Raw genomic sequence first — 18,504 nt, 5'->3', positions numbered from 1 at the left:
TGACCAGAATGCAATTTATATGACTTTTGAATTTTTCATCTCCTCTCAAGCAACGATATTCAGAACATTCTGCACATGTTCGTGAATATTTGAAGGGTAATCGAAGGTGATCATGCGTTTGCACATATGAAAAACGAGCAATCGATAATCGAACCGATAGGGAACCGCGTAGAAAAATGCACCGATAAATTCTCCGAGTAATTTCTACGAGAATACGGGCGATTAATGCGCGAGCTTCTGGGATCTTCGAACTATTCGATTCAAAGCTCGCGTCTGTTGAAATAAAAATGAGCAACTTTCTAGCTCATCGAACATAGTATTATGAAATCGAGCAATATGCAGCTTCCCAGCGTAAGTTTCACTATCGCCACGTGGCAATAGTTCGTTTCTTTCTGCTTGTCCACATTTTTCTTCGCGTTGGCCTTTTTCTTCGCTCTTGGCGTTGCTTTCGTGCTTTCTTTCGCGTCTGAATCCTTTCCCTCGCTAATAGCTTGAAATCGTACACCGAATTCCACCTGTAACGCGAGAGACAAATTCTTGAAGCATTATCGGACTCTTTGTAATTAGAAACATCGAACTTATCGATTTATTTAATTTTAATTGGACGTTAAAAGCAGAAGACTTTAGGAAACGCAGAAATCTTTGAAGACACGCAAGCGAATTAATCCCTTCAATTTGGAATTATGTCGTCGTTGTTCTTTTTCCGCGGTTATAATAATTAGTATTCTTGCGATATTCCTGCAATCGTTAACGACATTCTACGATCCATCTCGATGTTATATCGTAGAACGTATCAAATAAACGATGTTTTGAAAAAATGAACAATATCTTCGAAACCGCAACAATGTGAATGAAAATAAAAATGAACAAACGGTGGAGCTTTTTGTTTGTATAATAAAGAACGATTCATACGAATTCCATCCACCATTCTATAACATCTCACTGGATTTGAAGGAAGATAAAACTGCGCGCTCCATCCACGAGGTATAAGGTACGTATTTTCCGTATCTGATTACAGAGACAGAGAATCTTGGAAATGCAGAAACAATTATTTTCTAAATTTATCATTCTGTGTTCTTCGCGAAAGGATTAAACGTTTAAAAGGTAGATACGAAACTTTGATTGATTGATGCTTTAAAAGTCAAATCTGTCGCTCATGAAAAATGCTGCCAAGTCGAAGTCATGTCTATGCAAATTTTCAATAAAACAAGCGCACATAGAACATGGGCAGGAGAAAAAGTTTTATATGGAAAGCATAAAAGAGAGATTTCCAATTGAAATCGTATGAGATTTTTATCATACCGTTTTCCTTTCGGGGACCAGTAACTGCATGTTCTCGTCGACATTCCAAAAGGAGAAACCGCTACGATCCTCGGATCGTTTGAGGTTTCCACCGAATATCGCCAATTCCTCGTTCGGTAACAGATTGTCGTCAAACTCCGCCTTCGCCGATTTTCCACTCTCAGCTTTTCCTTTCCTCCTCTTTATGGTGGATCTTTGCGGAGATTTATCTCGCGGGCGTGGGATGTCGCCTTCGAGCACATCCATCAACGAAAGTCGAAAAATCAATGGACACGATCCGGTATTTTGTATCTACAATATTTTCGAACATAAAGTGACACGGGATACCAATTAATCAATTCGGTGCAATTCGACAGCTTGTTGATTAAACATTAAGCAGCCGGCGGAAATTTGAGAAATATCGATATAAACTCATATTATTAACATAAATATATATTTATAATTTTCGTGGCGGTGGACAATTCATGCGAATCGCGAAACATTCGAGAAACGAAGCCCTCTGAAAATCGGATAGCACGCGCGCAAAATTCCAATTGATAAATTGTGATTTACATATCGTAAATACAGTATGCGATATACAGTGAATAAAAAATATAATTGTAACATTATTTAAGAGAAAAAAATGAACAGTTCTATAAAGAAATATAAAGGGTGGTTGGTAATTGGTGGTACAAGCGGAAAGGGGGTGATTCTACGCGAAAAAAGAAGTCGAAAATATAGAATAAAAATTTTTCGTTCGAGGCTTTGTTTTCGAGAAAATCGACTTTGAATTTTCGCTCGGTACGCGTGCACTTTATCGCGTCTCGTTATAACGGATCTCACTGTAGATCGTTGTCTCGATGGAAAAATTAAAAAAAAAAAATTAAAAAAAAGAAATTTTTATTCTATATTTTCTTCTTTTTTTTCACCCCCTTTCCGCTTGTACCACCAGTTATCAACCACCCTGTATATTATGCTGCTGAACAACGATTTAATTCGACGAAGTTGAGGATTTTGGTAAATTGCTTTGGCCATTAGTGGTTTATTAAATTTTTAGAAATATCGTCTCATCGAGCTACGTGTCTAAATTATGCCAAACTATTGTGAAGGACGGAGTGAAGAGACGGAAGTGGTGGAACAGCGAGAAAAATGACGAGAAAAAGGAAGAAGAGAGCGTTACGTTTCGGTGTGTACGAAAAAGATAAGAAACATAAAGATAAATAGAACAAGATAAAAGAATTTAGTCGTCCCTGGTTACTGTAATTTAATCTGTACACGTTAGATGATTAGCTTGGTGGGACAGGTCATTATGAAAGTTCTCTGGTGATTTACAATAATAGAATTCGCGTGAAAATTTATGCTATGCATACCAACGAAAGGTAACCGAAAATGTCTCGATTTAGTTATTTTAGTTGAAGAGTTTCCGCGAGATAAGAGATTTGGATTTTCGTCAAGAAACTGTGCAAATTGTAATATTATATTTCTACTTGAGAAAGGAAGCATCTGATGAAACAGGTCCTCGATATTACGGTAAAACAATACGAGGCTTAATGTCTTGTCTGAAGGAAACTCTTCATTGAAAAGTTCGCCATTGTACAGGTATAATACACGGTGTTATAACAATCCTTCAACGTTAATAAAATGACACGAAGTTTAATGTACACGGTTTGTCTTGCTTCGGAGTACTTTTCACTGGAAAGTTCACCATTCGAAAATTATACAATTTCTCAACGTTGGTAAAACGACACGAAGCTTAATCGTACACCAGTTGTAACAAAAGCTTGGAAATCTATTCGGTCAAAAGTTCACCATTTTACAACTGCACAATTTCTCAACGTTAATGAAACGAGACGAAGCTTAGTGATATTTCATTTGTCAAAGAATTCGGTATTCAAAAGTTGCTCATTGTGTTATAAAAATCTCTTCAACATCCATCACATAGACATAATCTAAAATTCTTTTGATCACAATTATGCGCGAGACTTTTCTTTCTTCTTTGCAAAGAATTACAAAATAATTTATTCATCGAATTTATTCCAGGCCAGTTCATTATAATATATTTTTTTGTTTTTTTTTTTTCAAAATCCATCGCATACATGGAAATCATTTAAATTCCTTCGATCGCAAGCGCGCATGGAACCTTTTTTTATTCCTCGCCATATATTTTTCTAGAAAATTTATTCATCGAACTGATCAAGTAGATTTATTGTGCGACACGAGTTTTTCAAGATTCATCGTATAGAAATAATCTACTTTTCGTGGTTGTAATTACGCACTAGACTTTTTCTCACCCGTTATTAAATATTTCTTTGAAAAACTTATTTATCGAATTCGCGGAACTTCGATTTGACACTTTCCATCCACGACACGGCGTCGGTTGTCAAAGATTCTTGCGATCCAATTTTCTATACTTCACCTACGCCGTACAATTTTAACTTCACTATCCTTTGAAGAGTTCGTGGCAATGTTTAAAAGGCAACTTTGTTTGCAAGTATCCGACATGAGTCGTGTATCCGCAACAGGAAATTGTTTCGCTAGAATCTGGGGCGAGTTCGTGGCTTCAAAGCACTTATTGCAAGTCATCCAAGCTAACCCAAAAGGATTCAAAGTGCCGAGATTATATAGACATTAACGAGTTCGATCTGCGTGTTGGCTCGAATTTCAAACGGGAACAATTAAATTCTCCGCCTGGTTTGTTTAAAGGAATAAAACGTAGGGTTAAATAGATAGATACGGTGGAAACAGTTTAGCAATTGTCAGTATTCGAGGATCATGCCAATTTATTTGCAGCCGTTCGTTTCTGTGTAATCCTTGATTTCCAGACCTGAGAATAGGTATTACAGAGATAAGGAAGAATTAATTACTGTCGGCGTGTTAAGCTCTTGAAGGGAGAATTCATTGACGACAGAAGATAATTATTCTATATTCTTCTGAGAAAGGTAACGCGATACAAACAATTATTAGAACTAAGTATTTCGTACTCTCGAAGATTACCATTCAGAAAATTAAAAGAAATCATCAAGCAGAAGCTATAATTTAAAATACATTGAAACACTTTCAACGATACTTCATTTCACTCAGAAAATTAAATAGTCGCCATTTGGGGAAAGAACATGAAAAAGTATGTTTCAATAAAGAAAATTCCTCCTCTTTAATTCTTTGGAATAGTAGCTGTCAAACGAAGAAAAAAATTGTCGAGGTGGACGTCGAGGACAATTCAGGAGGGTGGGATTTTTGTCGTTTATTCAGAGAGGGTGTGAAACTCGTCGAACGATCACGGAACTCGTTTTCTCGTTTCCTAGATTCCAGCAACGTTTTCCTCATACTCGTACAATGTAATATTAGAGATGACAACGAAATTACATTTCTCGTCGCGTCCGTATCAAAATAACAGATAATCCTTTGACCACGATAGAGCCATTGGAAGTCGTCGCGGAAGGCGCGGATAAAGTTATCGCCATTTGTTGTCCTTTCGAATCCGATACTCGCCTCCAGTCGACGATTTCCTGATTTAGAATAGCATTTTTCTAACCAGACAATGGTACACCATTAGGAGAACAATATTGTAAGCCGTGAGCTGTTTTCTTATATGTTTCGTGTATCTTGCAGAAGAATGGGATTGAATCGATGGCACCGTACGATGGACGGATTTCGAAAGAAACGTAACGTCCACTATACCGGGAATTATTTTTAAAATGGAAATTGGATTTTTAATTCCAGTCTGAATATTCGTGGAAAATTAGCTTTACTTATATTATTGAAACATGAAGATTCCTGGGAAGTTTAGAGGAAATGAACAAATACTCCAGAGAAAAGAATCGTCGGAATAATCTACGAATTATGATGATGTTGTGACGTTGATGATGATGATGATGATGATGATGATGATGATGATGATGATGATGATGATGATGACGATGACGATGACGATAACGATGACGATGACGATGATGATGATGATGACGATGATGATTATGTTGATGATGATGATGATGATGTTGATGATGCTGATGCTGATGCTGATGATGATGATGATGATGTTGATGATGATTGTGATGATGTTGATGACGATGATGATGATGATGATGATGATGATGATGATGATGATGATGTTGATATTGACGACGTTGAAGTTGGTGACGCTGAGGTTGAAGTTAACTTCAACCTCAACCTCAACTTCAACGTTAACTTCAACATCATCAACATCAACATCATCATCGTCATCATCTACAGCGTCATCATCATCATCATCGTCATCATCAACATCGTCATGGACATCATCAGCATCATCATCAACATCATCAACATCATTATCAACATCATCATCATCTTCAACATCATCATCAACATCATCATCATCGTCATCAACATCGTCATCATCGTCATCATCATCATCATCGCCATCGTCATCGTCATCGTCATCGGCATCGTCATCATCATCATCATCATCATCATCATCATCATCATCATCATCATCATCATCATCAACGTCACAACATCATCATAATTCGTAGATTATTCCGACGATTCTTTTCTCTGGAGTATTTGTTCATTTCCTCTAAACTTCCCAGGAATCTTCATGTTTCAATAATATAAGTAAAGCTAATTTTCCACGAATATTCAGACTGCAATTAAAAATCCAATTTCCATTTTAAAAATAATTCCCGGTATAGTGGACGTTACGTTTCTTTCGAAATCCGTCCATCGTACGGTGCCATCGATTCAATCCCATTCTTCTGCAAGATACACGAAACATATAAGAAAACAGCTCACGGCTTACAATATTGTTCTCCTAATGGTGTACCATTGTCTGGTTAGAAAAATGCTATTCTAAATCAGGAAATCGTCGACTGGAGGCGATCATCGTCATCGTCATCGTCATCGTCGTCGTCGTCGTCATCGTGGAAGTTGAAGTTGAAGTTGAAGTTGAAGTTGAAGTTGAAGTTGAAGTTGAAGTTGAAGTTGAAGTTGAAGTTGAGGTTGAGGTTGAGGTTGAGGTTGAAGTTGAAGTTGAAGTTGAAGTTAACGTTGACGTTGACGTTGACGTTGATGGTAACGAATAGTTTTGTAAGAATAATATTTTGCATAATATGAACAATTATTTATAAAATGTGCAATCTATATTTTCAAGTATTTTATCGTAACAGATACTCGTAGGAATTTAATTAAAACACTGTTTCTGCGATCTAAACACATGAAAAGTTTTTAACATAGAGATACGAATATTTAAAAGAAATATTGATCATATAGATATTTGTCTTAATTATCCACGAATTTACTGAGCAAAGTTTCAAAACTGTTCGTGCTTCCTTGCGCGTAACATCCGGCTCACATGGCATAAGCCGAAAGAGAACAAAATCGTTTAGTGTTGTTGACACGGTCGTCGATTAGTTTCGTGTAGATTGAATAAATTTGCAAACGTTATACATATCCCATATATGCATATCCAGCGAGGATACAATGGATCATAGAGAGAGCACGGATCATTTGGGAGTTACGTGAAACTTCATTGTTTAGTACCTTGTATGAAAATGATAATCGATAAAATACGGACGAAAGATAATGGTTTTCAATTAATTCGTCGCGTGGTGGCATTACCGGGAGTAATTAGAAGCCTCTCATGCGTCGCTTCTCCAATTAATCTTGAAACAACAGGCTCATACGTTTTCATGATCCAATTACAATTACATTTGTGGTGATTGCTCTTTCTGCATTAAACTGCACCATCCTTTATTTAGTTATTTGTTCGTTGAGAATCAAATTATCCAGTTAATTAGTTGCTCGTAATCGGTGTTTGAATGGAAAATACAGGCCGCATAAATTAAAATACATCATTCTTGTTGACAATGAAGACTCAATAAATGTTAAATGCTAGATTATTATTCCTTTATCAAGTTTCTGACCAAATTTATTCTCTGGTTTCTGTACTTTTTCTTTTCTAATAGGGCAAATTTAAAAGTTGATCGAGCAACTATTTTATCACGCAAAGGTATACGGGGAGAGCTTCGCTAATTATCCGCTGTTGATAATTAACAGCGTAAGTGAACGAAGATATCTGTATACATCGTATACGTATTTTGTGCAATGTTAAAAGTTTATAGAGTAAAGAATGCAAAAATATTTACAATGGTTGTTTCAAACTTACAGACATCCTTAGTTCTATGGATTTCTCGTCGGTAAGTTCGAAACGAGCAACCCGAAATCGAGGCTTCAAGACATAAGATGGCACCACTCCTCGTCCCGTAAGTTTCACGCTCCATCTGGTTCTCGTTCTGGAACTGGAAACTTCGAAATATTCTTGATTCTAGCAGAAATTAATTCGCGTCCGTATCAAAATAACAGATAATCCTTTGACCACGATAGAGCCATTGGAAGTCGTCGCGAAAGGCGCGGATAAAGTTATCGCCATTTGTTGTCCTTTCGAATCCGATACTCGCCTCCAGTCGACGATTTCCTGATTTAGAATAGCATTTTTCTAACCAGACAATGGTACACCATTAGGAGAACAATATTGTAAGCCGTGAGCTGTTTTCTTATATGTTTCGTGTATCTTGCAGAAGAATGGGATTGAATCGATGGCACCGTACGATGGACGGATTTCGAAAGAAACGTAACGTCCACTATACCGGGAATTATTTTTAAAATGGAAATTGGATTTTTAATTGCAGTCTGAATATTCGTGGAAAATTAGCTTTACTTATATTATTGAAACATGAAGATTCCTGGGAAGTTTAGAGGAAATGAACAAATACTCCAGAGAAAAGAATCGTCGGAATAATCTACGAATTATGATGATGTTGTGACGTTGATGATGATGATGATGATGATGATGATGATGATGATGATGATGATGATGACGATGACGATGACGATAACGATGACGATGACGATGATGATGATGATGACGATGATGATTATGTTGATGATGATGATGATGATGTTGATGATGCTGATGCTGATGCTGATGATGATGATGATGATGTTGATGATGATTGTGATGATGTTGATGACGACGACGACGATGATGATGATGATGATGATGATGATGATGTTGATATTGACGACGTTGAAGTTGGTGACGCTGAGGTTGAAGTTAACTTCAACCTCAACCTCAACTTCAACGTTAACTTCAACATCATCAACATCAACATCATCATCGTCATCATCTACAGCGTCATCATCATCATCATCGTCATCATCAACATCGTCATGGACATCATCAGCATCATCATCAACATCATCAACATCATTATCAACATCATCATCATCTTCAACATCATCATCAACATCATCATCATCGTCATCAACATCGTCATCATCGTCATCATCATCATCATCGCCATCGTCATCGTCATCGTCATCGGCATCGTCATCATCATCATCATCATCATCATCATCATCATCATCATCATCATCATCAACGTCACAACATCATCATAATTCGTAGATTATTCCGACGATTCTTTTCTCTGGAGTATTTTTTCATTTCCTCTAAACTTCCCAGGAATCTTCATGTTTCAATAATATAAGTAAAGCTAATTTTCCACGAATATTCAGACTGCAATTAAAAATCCAATTTCCATTTTAAAAATAATTCCCGGTATAGTGGACGTTACGTTTCTTTCGAAATCCGTCCATCGTACGGTGCCATCGATTCAATCCCATTCTTCTGCAAGATACACGAAACATATAAGAAAACAGCTCACGGCTTACAATATTGTTCTCCTAATGGTGTACCATTGTCTGGTTAGAAAAATGCTATTCTAAATCAGGAAATCGTCGACTGGAGGCGATCATCGTCATCGTCATCGTCATCGTCGTCGTCGTCGTCATCGTGGAAGTTGAAGTTGAAGTTGAAGTTGAAGTTGAAGTTGAAGTTGAAGTTGAAGTTGAAGTTGAAGTTGAAGTTGAGGTTGAGGTTGAGGTTGAGGTTGAAGTTGAAGTTGAAGTTGAAGTTAACGTTGACGTTGACGTTGACGTTGATGGTAACGAATAGTTTTGTAAGAATAATATTTTGCATAATATGAACAATTATTTATAAAATGTGCAATCTATATTTTCAAGTATTTTATCGTAACAGATACTCGTAGGAATTTAATTAAAACACTGTTTCTGCGATCTAAACACATGAAAAGTTTTTAACATAGAGATACGAATATTTAAAAGAAATATTGATCATATAGATATTTGTCTTAATTATCCACGAATTTACTGAGCAAAGTTTCAAAACTGTTCGTGCTTCCTTGCGCGTAACATCCGGCTCACATGGCATAAGCCGAAAGAGAACAAAATCGTTTAGTGTTGTTGACACGGTCGTCGATTAGTTTCGTGTAGATTGAATAAATTTGCAAACGTTATACATATCCCATATATGCATATCCAGCGAGGATACAATGGATCATAGAGAGAGCACGGATCATTTGGGAGTTACGTGAAACTTCATTGTTTAGTACCTTGTATGAAAATGATAATCGATAAAATACGGACGAAAGATAATGGTTTTCAATTAATTCGTCGCGTGGTGGCATTACCGGGAGTAATTAGAAGCCTCTCATGCGTCGCTTCTCCAATTAATCTTGAAACAACAGGCTCATACGTTTTCATGATCCAATTACAATTACATTTGTGGTGATTGCTCTTTCTGCATTAAACTGCACCATCCTTTATTTAGTTATTTGTTCGTTGAGAATCAAATTATCCAGTTAATTAGTTGCTCGTAATCGGTGTTTGAATGGAAAATACAGGCCGCATAAATTAAAATACATCATTCTTGTTGACAATGAAGACTCAATAAATGTTAAATGCTAGATTATTATTCCTTTATCAAGTTTCTGACCAAATTTATTCTCTGGTTTCTGTACTTTTTCTTTTCTAATAGGGCAAATTTAAAAGTTGATCGAGCAACTATTTTATCACGCAAAGGTATACGGGGAGAGCTTCGCTAATTATCCGCTGTTGATAATTAACAGCGTAAGTGAACGAAGATATCTGTATACATCGTATACGTATTTTGTGCAATGTTAAAAGTTTATAGAGTAAAGAATGCAAAAATATTTACAATGGTTGTTTCAAACTTACAGACATCCTTAGTTCTATGGATTTCTCGTCGGTAAGTTCGAAACGAGCAACCCGAAATCGAGGCTTCAAGACATAAGATGGCACCACTCCTCGTCCCGTAAGTTTCACGCTCCATCTGGTTCTCGTTCTGGAACTGGAAACTTCGAAATATTCTTGATTCTAGCAGAAATTAATTCGCGTCCGTATCAAAATAACAGATAATCCTTTGACCACGATAGAGCCATTGGAAGTCGTCGCGAAAGGCGCGGATAAAGTTATCGCCATTTGTTGTCCTTTCGAATCCGATACTCGCCTCCAGTCGACGATTTCCTGATTTAGAATAGCATTTTTCTAACCAGACAATGGTACACCATTAGGAGAACAATATTGTAAGCCGTGAGCTGTTTTCTTATATGTTTCGTGTATCTTGCAGAAGAATGGGATTGAATCGATGGCACCGTACGATGGACGGATTTCGAAAGAAACGTAACGTCCACTATACCGGGAATTATTTTTAAAATGGAAATTGGATTTTTAATTCCAGTCTGAATATTCGTGGAAAATTAGCTTTACTTATATTATTGAAACATGAAGATTCCTGGGAAGTTTAGAGGAAATGAACAAATACTCCAGAGAAAAGAATCGTCGGAATAATCTACGAATTATGATGATGTTGTGACGTTGATGATGATGATGATGATGATGATGATGATGATGATGATGATGATGATGACGATGACGATGACGATAACGATGACGATGACGATGATGATGATGATGACGATGATGATTATGTTGATGATGATGATGATGATGTTGATGATGCTGATGCTGATGCTGATGATGATGATGATGATGTTGATGATGATTGTGATGATGTTGATGACGACGACGACGATGATGATGATGATGATGATGATGATGATGTTGATATTGACGACGTTGAAGTTGGTGACGCTGAGGTTGAAGTTAACTTCAACCTCAACCTCAACTTCAACGTTAACTTCAACATCATCAACATCAACATCATCATCGTCATCATCTACAGCGTCATCATCATCATCATCGTCATCATCAACATCGTCATGGACATCATCAGCATCATCATCAACATCATCAACATCATTATCAACATCATCATCATCTTCAACATCATCATCAACATCATCATCATCGTCATCAACATCGTCATCATCGTCATCATCATCATCATCGCCATCGTCATCGTCATCGTCATCGGCATCGTCATCATCATCATCATCATCATCATCATCATCATCATCATCATCATCATCAACGTCACAACATCATCATAATTCGTAGATTATTCCGACGATTCTTTTCTCTGGAGTATTTGTTCATTTCCTCTAAACTTCCCAGGAATCTTCATGTTTCAATAATATAAGTAAAGCTAATTTTCCACGAATATTCAGACTGCAATTAAAAATCCAATTTCCATTTTAAAAATAATTCCCGGTATAGTGGACGTTACGTTTCTTTCGAAATCTGTCCATCGTACGGTGCCATCGATTCAATCCCATTCTTCTGCAAGATACACGAAACATATAAGAAAACAGCTCACGGCTTACAATATTGTTCTCCTAATGGTGTACCATTGTCTGGTTAGAAAAATGCTATTCTAAATCAGGAAATCGTCGACTGGAGGCGATCATCGTCATCGTCATCGTCATCGTCGTCGTCGTCGTCATCGTGGAAGTTGAAGTTGAAGTTGAAGTTGAAGTTGAAGTTGAAGTTGAAGTTGAAGTTGAAGTTGAAGTTGAAGTTGAAGTTGAGGTTGAGGTTGAGGTTGAGGTTGAAGTTGAAGTTGAAGTTGAAGTTAACGTTGACGTTGACGTTGACGTTGATGGTAACGAATAGTTTTGTAAGAATAATATTTTGCATAATATGAACAATTATTTATAAAATGTGCAATCTATATTTTCAAGTATTTTATCGTAACAGATACTCGTAGGAATTTAATTAAAACACTGTTTCTGCGATCTAAACACATGAAAAGTTTATAACATAGAGATACGAATATTTAAAAGAAATATTGATCATATAGATATTTGTCTTAATTATCCACGAATTTACTGAGCAAAGTTTCAAAACTGTTCGTGCTTCCTTGCGCGTAACATCCGGCTCACATGGCATAAGCCGAAAGAGAACAAAATCGTTTAGTGTTGTTGACACGGTCGTCGATTAGTTTCGTGTAGATTGAATAAATTTGCAAACGTTATACATATCCCATATATGCATATCCAGCGAGGATACAATGGATCATAGAGAGAGCACGGATCATTTGGGAGTTACGTGAAACTTCATTGTTTAGTACCTTGTATGAAAATGATAATCGATAAAATACGGACGAAAGATAATGGTTTTCAATTAATTCGTCGCGTGGTGGCATTACCGGGAGTAATTAGAAGCCTCTCATGCGTCGCTTCTCCAATTAATCTTGAAACAACAGGCTCATACGTTTTCATGATCCAATTACAATTACATTTGTGGTGATTGCTCTTTCTACATTAAACTGCACCATCCTTTATTTAGTTATTTGTTCGTTGAGAATCAAATTATCCAGTTAATTAATTGCTCGTAATCGGTGTTTGAATGGAAAATACAGGCCGCATAAATTAAAATACATCATTCTTGTTGACAATGAAGACTCAATAAATGTTAAATGCTAGATTATTATTCCTTTATCAAGTTTCTGACCAAATTTATTCTCTGGTTTCTGTACTTTTTCTTTTCTAATAGGGCAAATTTAAAAGTTGATCGAGCAACTATTTTATCACGCAAAGGTATACGGGGAGAGCTTCGCTAATTATCCGCTGTTGATAATTAACAGCGTAAGTGAACGAAGATATCTGTATACATCGTATACGTATTTTGTGCAATGTTAAAAGTTTATAGAGTAAAGAGTGCAAAAATATTTACAATGGTTGTTTCAAACTTACAGACATCCTTAGTTCTATGGATTTCTCGTCGGTAAGTTCGAAACGAGCAACCCGAAATCGAGGCTTCAAGACATAAGATGGCACCACTCCTCGTCCCGTAAGTTTCACGCTCCATCTGGTTCTCGTTCTGGAACTGGAAACTTCGAAATATTCTTGATTCTAGCAGAAATTAATTCGCTTCATTATTTGTTTCTAATGTGGGCTGCAGATTCGTAAATTTACAAAAATTTTATATCGATAGTAACGTAATCCAATTTCTGTTGAAAAACGTGAAAGATTCTAGAATTCATCGATCGACAGATATCGTATGAACTTAGTTCCAATCGCAGAAGGAATTCAAAATTTGTGTTTTTACTTTACTAACCTTGTTAATCTCGTTAAAAGCCTTTGTTCATGATTGCAATATGTAATTAAAGAAATATTTCCTAGGAAGGACAATCAATAAGCAAGAAGATAAGATATCAGAAAAGGATAGTTATCGCTAGACGTGGATTTTTGTCCACTTGTTGGAAATTTTCTACATAACGCTACATTATATAAGATATATAAAACTATACAGAGTACGGTACTCACTATAATATTCATTATAACATACGAAATACAGTTTATAGCATTATAGTATAGCGCTCATTATAATACGTAAGACAAATCTTTTTAATTATAAAGAAAGTTTAGTTACAAAAAAGTTAGCGTTGAAAATACGTATTGCATAAGTATCCGCAGTCGTATTGTAATCGCACACGATTAATGTTAAAAATTTGGAAATTAGCAGTTGAGGAAGATCGATTTAAAAAAATCACGATGTCTTGTGGAACCAAAACGCAGTCGTTTAAAATTTGTCGATGTTCGTGCAAATGGCGATGCCAATGCCTAATCCCACGCATGAAGAAGCCTGGTGCGCCATTCGGCACCGGATCAAAACGCGGCACACACATTGGATTACACCCAAAATTCTACACAAACGATCCAGTGTCATCAATAGCAGTGGGATCGTACGATCCTTTGATTGCTAAAAGCAAATCCACTGGCATCAGGTATATTTCCATTAAATGCTATTAACAATTAACTCTTTGTACGTTTTTATAAAAATGCCACTACACCATTTTAGATTTCTTTACGACAATTCACGTCTTTAAGATGAAAGTTTATGCACAAAATTTTAAGTAACAAAGCTTCGGACGATAAAAGTTCAGATATATGGGTTTAACCACTCGTGACTGCTTTTCTCATTTCTATATCATCAGATTATAGTACAGTTTTACGTAATTTTCTCGTTCAGATTGCTTAAAATTGTACTTGGTACGATGCAGAATGAGAAAATTGAAAATTTCGGAGATGTAAGAAAATTATCGCTGCGTATCTGATGTACCAAAATTCCTGCATGAAATACACTGGTTACCCAAGAATCGTGAACGTTTTGGTCATCTGTACAAGAGTTAAACCTTTTCCTATTATATCGCGATTAATGTAGAGAAAATTTGTTTCAAAATGAAAACTAGCTGGAAGAAGGAGTTGGAGTCTGAAGAATTTTCGAGGACAATGGGAGGAAGAGTAGAAAAATATGCGACGCAGAGATACCTGATGAAGACAGGACGTGGTCCAGGAACCCACGAAATACCCCAGTGGCCTGATATCATCCTGAACGGAGCTTGCAAAGCTGTTAAAAGAAACGTTGGATTTGGAACTGTTCCCCTTTTCCAACCTGCTTGGCCATCGACTACTCCTGGGCCAGGCGAATGATTCGAAATTATTTCTTTATAGATATAAGTTGCTTGATAAATCTTACTAACTCTCTTAATTGTTTGTTTCAGGATATACAAGGAAGTGTCCTTATTACTACGTGGACAAAAGAAGACGCGAGGGACAGTCTTGCGTGCCAACTTTTGAATACGATGGTTTGCGGCCTAGATTCCGTACTCTAATGAAACCTTGGACACTGCCATGCAATTTGTTCGTAATTTCCAATTTTACTATCTGTCAAGAAGATATGAACATGAAAATTTGGAACTGACGAATTATTTGTCTTTTTAGGTACGACGTGAGACATCCAAAATCTCTTGAAACTTACCTGGAGAAGGTTACTGGAAAAAAAGGACCCTACAATTTGTTCACAGGTTATTCAAGATCGGTGTTACGCGTTTCAAATATTCTACATCAATCGATTTGTTTTCAGGGCCAAGGGATGAAAGCACGATCAAGGGCTATTTTGCAACTGTAAAACTGGAGGATCGTGGAGACTGGCCCAGATCGTTGCCAGCAGAAATGGACAAATTGTTGCATAAATCGTATTATTTTAAGGGACGTTGGACCACCTGTCCAAGGTATTATTATCAAAATTTACATTTATGCAATGTGAGGTATTTATTCCGCAAAAATATTAAGAGGAGAAAGGGAGTTAAATTTCTATTCCCCCGAAATGAATATTCTAATTTTTATAATAATCAAAAAATAAACGGTTATCTTTCGACAGATTTCCTAAGGTATCAGGTACTAGAGCGATGTTGAAAGATCTAGCGTTATGTTACAAAGATCCAAAGGAACCAGGACCTGGTCATTACGACCCAAAATCACCAAAGAAACCAAAAAACACGAAGAATTATCCTTTCAATATAAACGTTGAATTTGTCAGGCCTAGTCTATCTTGGGAAATTCCTGGCCCAGGAAGGTACAAAATCAAAGATACGCGAACTATAGAAGGAAACGGATGGACATTTCTTTTCAAAAGCAAGGCGCCACGGACAGATTTTATTAGAATCCCTACCTACAATGCTTTTTAATTTTTCCTCCCAATTATTAAACAAGGGATTAAATTCAATTTAAAGATAGCTCACTTCATCTTCGTGATTTTCTTCCGGCTGATACGTAACTGGAAGCTTCAAGATGGAACCAGTTTCGATCGTCCTTCCAGGAGGCACGAAAAATGGTCCAAATGGATCTAATAAACTCACGTCTATCTTCACGTTTCTAATTGAAACGAATACCAATTTTGAAATCATTTTCTTAAATATTCTCATATATATCTTATAACATTTATAAAATTATTATTCTTCTAATATTTAACATTCGAATTTTTAATATTAAATATTGTTTAAAAGAGAAGGATGACAAATTCTTATTTTAGAAATCGTTCGTTTTTTATTTATGTTGGTACTTACTGATTGGAAATATTTTTCACGAAGAGAAATTTTCTGGAAGATGTACCAATCGCTGTTGGTCCAAAGGCAATTTCACGATCCTCGTTCAAGACCAAGATTTCCGGTCTACTAATGGGGCAAATTAATTTCACAAAAAGTAATTCATCGCGTTTCGTTCCATCCTTCATTTCTAAATCGATCGTGCATGTCACGAAAATCGTGGAAATACAACGTTCGAAAGTTTCCAATAAGCTGATTTCGCCAGTTACTTTATCAACTTCAGGAATCTTCTTCTCCTCCACTTCTTTCTTCCTCTTTTTTCTTCTTGCTTTTAGAAGAGTATAATTATTTTTTTCGTTGTGAATTTTTCTTTTATATTTATTACTATCTCAGTTGTACTTTTGAAATGTTGGAAATTATTGAATTTTCTTATAAATATCGTAGAAATCATATTTTTTAATTTTTTGACATGGAATTTGCATCCGAAATTGACTGGTCGTTTTAGCGTTAATAAAAATACCTTCTTTTGCCGATTCGTCGATTTTTTCAGTCTTCGTCTCCTGCTCATCGACGTTCATTTTCAATCTAAGACCCTTTTCGAAAATCATATTTTTCGGTAACTTTGGCTTGAACATGAAATTTACAGCGATAAACTCATTGCTCTGTAAAACACCAGACTGTGGCATAATCTTGAGTCTATCGGAGGAACTCTTAAATTGGTAACGAGCTGTGAACTCTTTACGTTGATTTTTTATAATTCCGCAGGTGCAATGAGGATAGGAAGCCACGTTGAAACCCCTCAGATGCACCGAAGCCTAATTTCGTTTATTACAACAAATTGATTGGTTAATATATTTTATTTTATTTTATTTATTTATTTATTTATTTATTAGATACTTGTTTATCTATTTTACCATTGAGAACGAACCACAAGGGGTTGGAGGAAATTCGATAATTTGCTCGCTCAGCTCGCAAAATGTGTCTATAATGTACACATAAATTTCTATCGAGTTCTTCTCCTTTCTTTTATCCAAATGATGGGACTTTTCTATCATAGCATCCGTGACTTCTTTCTTGTCTAATATTCGTTCATAAAAATTACGATTTCTTACGACTAGACTGCGAATTTGTATGCAAATTCATTTTTTTATGAATATAATTAAAAAACTGAAGCGTAAGTAGAGAATTGTTTTACCTGCTATCACTATAAATTTTACAATCAGTATTATACTTTAGATACTCTATATATTTTTGCATAGTATGAAACCAAAGATTTCTTTAAATCTATTTCTAAGCTTGATTTTTTATTTTTAGTATCTGTGCATTCTTCAACCTTCGAATTTCCAATAAATACGCACAAATCCGCAGTTTACTTCTATCAATTTTTATAAATTGATCTGAGAATAATCTTTTACCATCTGGATCTTTTTCGTTCATCACAGAATCATTGCTTAATTGATTTTCCAGATTATCTTCGTCCCGGTCAGTCATTCGACGTATTACTTTGGGAGTTTTAAGGTTCATAGGCACTGGTGGTGGGAGTCCACGATACCGTGGAACTGTCGATTGCCTGTTTATTTCATTCTTCAGTTTATTCAATATTGTTTGTCCTTTACACCCAGCGAGCTCTGCCAAAGTAACTACTTGCACTTGGAAGCTGATAAAAGAGATCATTCATTGATCTTTGTGAATGTAACAACAAAATGAATCTACGTTTTCTGAAAGAACTGCTAAACCTTCGTTCACCGGTCAATCCATTTTCTCCAATCTCATTCCCAGGAATGTCTGTTAAGCATGCAGAGTAAATCAGATGAAGTTTGATAGTTTCTCCAGGAAGAATGGCACCAAAACCATGGTTTGGATGTATTTCCATAGACGGAGGTAAGTCGATAAAGGCGTATTCTTGAATTAATAAAGACTCGTTCGTTAGTGTTAATTCTGTGTATACGGATTCGTGCGTGTGGACATATCCCAGCTCGACATACGGTGGTTCTGCAAAATAAATAATACAAAAGAAACCTAAGATCTTTTTCATCTAGTTTTAGGCTCTTATTGCTAATATTTTATTTTTA

General features: G+C 36.1%; 3 protein-coding genes across 3 annotated transcripts; 2 read left to right on the top strand and 1 right to left on the bottom strand.

Moving 5' to 3' along the window:
• Nucleotides 1-299: 299 nt before the first annotated feature.
• On the bottom strand, nt 300-13,304 carry LOC143303465 (uncharacterized). The gene is made up of 3 exons (XM_076623503.1): nt 13,299-13,304; nt 1,303-1,593; nt 300-515 (listed from the first exon to the last, which is right to left on the bottom strand). The coding sequence occupies exons 1-3, from the start codon at nt 13,302-13,304 to the stop codon at nt 300-302; spliced, it is 513 nt and encodes a 170-aa protein (XP_076479618.1).
• A 795-nt stretch (nt 13,305-14,099) lies between these two features.
• Nucleotides 14,100-15,038, top strand: LOC143303441 (uncharacterized). The gene is made up of 2 exons (XM_076623340.1): nt 14,100-14,332; nt 14,798-15,038. Exons 1-2 carry the CDS (start codon nt 14,100-14,102, stop codon nt 15,036-15,038), a joined length of 474 nt encoding a protein of 157 aa, XP_076479455.1.
• Nucleotides 15,039-15,105: 67 nt separating this feature from the next.
• LOC117155324 (ciliary microtubule-associated protein 2) lies at nt 15,106-16,075 on the top strand (the record flags this gene model as incomplete). Its single annotated transcript, XM_033331180.2, has 4 exons — nt 15,106-15,248; nt 15,330-15,412; nt 15,472-15,619; nt 15,769-16,075. Coding segments are annotated over 4 exons (681 nt in total), but the record flags the coding sequence as incomplete, so codon positions are not given.
• Between the last annotated feature and the right edge of the window lie 2,429 nt (nt 16,076-18,504).

The sequence above is a fragment of the Bombus vancouverensis genome, chromosome 12 (assembly GCF_051014615.1).
Source record: "Bombus vancouverensis nearcticus chromosome 12, iyBomVanc1_principal, whole genome shotgun sequence".
Classification (NCBI taxonomy): domain Eukaryota; kingdom Metazoa; phylum Arthropoda; class Insecta; order Hymenoptera; family Apidae; genus Bombus; species Bombus vancouverensis.
Note: the sequence above shows the minus strand (reverse complement) of the source record. Positions and strands in the feature narration are given on the sequence as shown.

Excerpts from the sequence above, each read along its gene's own strand:
- LOC143303441 (XM_076623340.1), top strand. The coding sequence starts at position 14,100 with ATGTCTTGTGGAACCAAAACGCAGTCGTTTAAAATTTGTCGATGTTCG. Across the intron at positions 14,333-14,797 it reads AGCAAATCCACTGGCATCAG|CTGGAAGAAGGAGTTGGAGT; the intron begins GTATATTTCCAT and ends AATGAAAACTAG.
- LOC143303465 (XM_076623503.1), bottom strand. Across the intron at positions 516-1,302 it reads TGGTCCCCGAAAGGAAAACG|GTGGAATTCGGTGTACGATT; the intron begins GTATGATAAAAA and ends CTCGCGTTACAG.